At 41.2% G+C, this 4200-nt stretch overlaps 1 protein-coding gene across 1 annotated transcript in view; it reads right to left on the bottom strand.

Moving 5' to 3' along the window:
* The window catches only part of LOC103468402 (envoplakin-like), an 18620-nt gene extending 15929 nt beyond the window's left edge, over nt 1–2691 (bottom strand). The window contains exon 1 of the mRNA XM_008415463.1: nt 2534–2691. Coding sequence (XP_008413685.1) covers nt 2534–2574 — 41 coding nt within the window. The 5' untranslated portion in view covers nt 2575–2691. The remainder of the gene's footprint in view (nt 1–2533) is intronic.
* Between the last annotated feature and the right edge of the window lie 1509 nt (nt 2692–4200).

Here is a 4200-nt window from a genome sequence, read left to right as displayed (position 1 = left end):
GGTCTGTTTGGTTTGTGATTCCTCCTCTCGCTGAGACACGAGAGTAAAGTATTTCTGGCGACCCGCCCCGGATTAGACGGCAGAGGACATTTCGCTGGGTGGAGGGGAGTTGCCCCGCTCTCCTCCTGTTTGACAGCCAAGAATGCGGTTTTTGCAAAGAGTGTGTGTGTGTGAGAAAGGCATTCCATCACCTGATACACACACACACGCTAAACAAAACGAGCAGTGTTATTACTGGAGCGAAGGTTTATGGCTCGTAGTAGGGAGACTAATGAGTGACAAATAGTTTCTGTAAAGAAGTTTTTTTTTTCCTCTCCTTTCCTAATCACTCCCTTTGTAGGAATGYAGCTTATTTGTAAGGAAGTGACCTATAATTTGGACGCAATATTGATTTTTACAGGTCAGATTTTGTGACAGAAAGTTCCCCCTGTAAGGAAAATAAAATGTCTTTCTTTGGTCTTCAGTCGGACTCTTCGCCAGTCMCCCATTTCCTTCCTAAAAGCTAACCTACAACGACGCAGGAAAATTGCTTTAATTGTGACAGCCTGAATCATTCATTCACTCAGTGTCAGTGTCAGTGTGTCGTTAAAGACAAAGAGCAGACTTTGCAGCGCCACTCCCTTGTGGATTCACGCGCCACACCCCGTAATGAAACTCTAATCATGTTTGGAGGTATGTGACCTCTCCGCCCCCATCTCCATCCCTGTAGGTGACAGAGACCTGCAGAGCTGACGCTGCTCTACTGCATTTAGCGACAGGTAGGTAGAAGACGGGGCAAAAAACTGACCTCCCACCCAGACACCAGCTGGGTTAAAAGCACCTTTTGAAGAGAACAAGCTTTAAGCAGCAGGTCTTGAACACACTTTTAAGGCAACATTTCTATTTTTACAAATAGTTTATCGGTCTGATGCCACGTTCTAATTTGAAATGTTTTGTTTTCACCAGCTGTCCGCAGAAAATCGTCACAATGAGCAGAAATAAAGGCTTGRAAACATCCATCTGTGTGTTTTTTTTAATCTATATAATGTGTTTCATGTTGTGATAAAGTTTGTAAAAAAAAAAAAAAGAAAAAAGAAAAGAATTTTGCAGTAATATTCTAATTTATTGACTGGGTCTGTGTGTGGGTGTGTGGTGGGTAATAGGTGCCCGGTGGTCACRTGTTATTTATCGGCTGCATGTTAATTGGCTGCACAGGTTGGAAGCAGGACAAAATTGGGACCCATATGGGTATTAAATGCAGGATGTTATAAAGTCTGGAAGTGAACGCAGGAGCTGCTTTTATTATTTTTCTTTTCTGGATAAGTACAGAAAATAAAACGTTGGATTATCGAGGCTTTACGATATTTTCAAAAATGTGGAAATCTGAATTTGTTGGATAATTTTGCTTTTTAAATTCAATAGTTTTAATCTTRAATGTACAAAGTTGACTTTGACATTTTAAACGTCAACATGTTGTTTCTGAGCTACTGACTGAGAGCTGGTTCAAAATGAGATCCAGGTTTTAATTGTTAGAAATAAAATAAAGCATTAAAGATCACAAACTGTGCTTGGGTCCTACTTTGACTCATCATTTAGGACTTTAAATATCGATTCTAAATTATTTACATTAGTCAAGATGCCAGAAAATGATGGAAAACAAATTATATTCCCATCAGATGCTTATTTCATTTACAAAACATTGACTAAATATTCTCCATCCAACATCTATAACGGTTGKAAAAACAGTGAGMGAAATCCTAAAATCCGACCAAAGTGATGGACTTTCAAAATGGAAGATGGAAAATATGCTGGACAACTCAAACTATTCGTGACCCAGCTGGAGCCTACAACCTGTTCACACCTGCCTTTTATTCATACGAGTTACATTTTACAGCAGGGATTTGATTTGAGCTCCAAACTCCTGATGGGGCCCACGTCTCCCCGTGTTGTCTGGGTCGCAGTTTCGAGGCATGGCTGGTGACGTACCGACTCGGTGAGTCAGAGGAGCTGAACGGCACCACAAGTGGTTCTGATCAGTGGTGGCTGATTATTTATCTCTTGGGCAAAGATACTGGAAAAAAACTCCTCCGAAAGAATCAGCAAGAGAGGAGAGAATGTGTAAAAAGTGGCAAACAGAAGAAAGTTTTGCTTCTTTTCAACTGCATGTATGAATAGGGACATAAAAGTATTTCCTGTTGCACTTTTACTGTCTGTCATTATGATTATACAATAGACCTCTTTGAATAAAATGGCACCATAATGCATGCAGACTGAGAGAGAGCATTCCTCTGCATGAGTAAAAACGATACCTGAGCAGCTGGTAAAATAGAGGAATACAGAAGGGACTCAGACACACACACACACACACACACACACACACACACACACACACACACACACACACACACACACACACACACACACACACACACACACACACNACACACACACACACACACACACACACACACACACACACACACACACACACACACACACACACACACACACACACACACACACACACACACAGGAAACCTGAGCCAGAACTCACTTGTTAATCTTAGAGACGTTGTATTCGGTTTTCTTCGCCATCTCGGGAGGAGACCTGTCGCTGTAATCAGAGTCCTGCTATGGTTCTTCCAGCGGCCCACTCTCGCTCTCTCCTCTTCCTCCTCTCGATCCACCTGCGTGTGTGTGTGTGTGTGTCAGTGTGTGTGTTTCTCTCTCTCAGTTAAAGAGCGTCCCACCTGTCCCCGGCTCCTCCCAGGCGCAGCAGGTGTAGGTGTGCCATCAACACGGAGCGATGCAGACCGGATCAACCTGTTCCACTCTGCCGCCTGACTTTTATATCCCAGGAGATTTACCTGTCATGCGTTTATTCTAATAATTGCACATGGATCAGGTTCTGATAGGCGTTTTTTTGTTTTGTTTTGTTTTGTTCCAAATCAGATTTCGGGGAACAGGTGCAGAAACCTGAGAAAACGTAGCCACATTTTTTAGATTTTTTGCTTTGGACAGTTTTAAATTGTTTTTATCATGCGATGCTAAACCAATAAATAATAGAAAACATGATAAAATAATAACTCTGATACTTTAATTTCACATAAGAGAATTTGGCCACTATAGTCCCTTGCAAATACTTAGCACCCTGTTCCTGTTTCACAAACTTTACTATCTAGCTTATCTGGATTCGTTTCTTCTAACAAGACATAATGAGAGAATGCTTTGAAGTCCAATCAAGAGTTTTCAATCTCAAAAAGAGAATGTAAGATTAGGGTGATGGCAAAGAGGCTTTCCAACCTCAAAGACTTTTAGATCGCCAAACGTAAATCATCATAAGATTTATAGAAACTCAAAAAGCTGCTCAGCAATTATGAGACTTTTTTTCTGGTATGGCATTTATTATTATTCGTAATGTAAAAATGTGAATAAAAATTAAGAAATGCTATTTTTACAAGACTGTTTTTAGTTTTCTATTATTATTTTTGACAGATATTATTACATTCACTACTTTGTCGGTACCATTGGACCATTTGACTCTTACTATAAAACTGACAGGACAGCGCGGTCGGACTCGCTGGTCCAATACGCAGTTGGTTCGAATCTTAAATAAAAAACAGGGACTACATTGTGCCAATAACTTCTCGTCGGAGCGTCTCGTTAGCTCAGATCATAGCAAGAAATAAGATTAGCTATCATAACTATGCAGATGATGCACAGCTCTACATTGTGATGTCACCAGGTGACTCTGAACCCATCCAATCACTGAACAGATGCTTAGAAGAGATAAATGTGTGGATGTGCCACAACTTTCTCCAGCTGATTAGAAACAATCTGAAGTTATCATCTTTCGACCTCGAGAGGAACGATCTAGAGTCAACGCACAACTTCAGCTATTAGAGCAAGAAACTAGAAATCATGCCTGGAATCCAGGTGTAAGTGATGGGCTTTGACCTGAACCTCCAGACACACAAAAACAGTTACAAAGTCGGCCTTCTGTCACCTGATGAACATCTCCAGGATTTAAGGACTAATGTCTCAGTGAGACATTAGACTGATGACCTGTCCAGGGTGACCCTGCCTCTCGCCCGGAACGTTAGTTGGAGAGGCACCAGCAACCCTCCCAACACCACTAAGGGAAAAGGGTGTACAGAAAATGGATGGATGGTCTCAACAAGATCTAGAGAAACCCATCCATGCATTTATCTTTATTTACAA

Source organism: Poecilia reticulata, linkage group LG8, assembly GCF_000633615.1.
Source record: "Poecilia reticulata strain Guanapo linkage group LG8, Guppy_female_1.0+MT, whole genome shotgun sequence".
Taxonomy (NCBI): Eukaryota; Metazoa; Chordata; class Actinopteri; order Cyprinodontiformes; family Poeciliidae; genus Poecilia; species Poecilia reticulata.
This window is presented reverse-complemented; position numbering and strand designations above follow the sequence as displayed.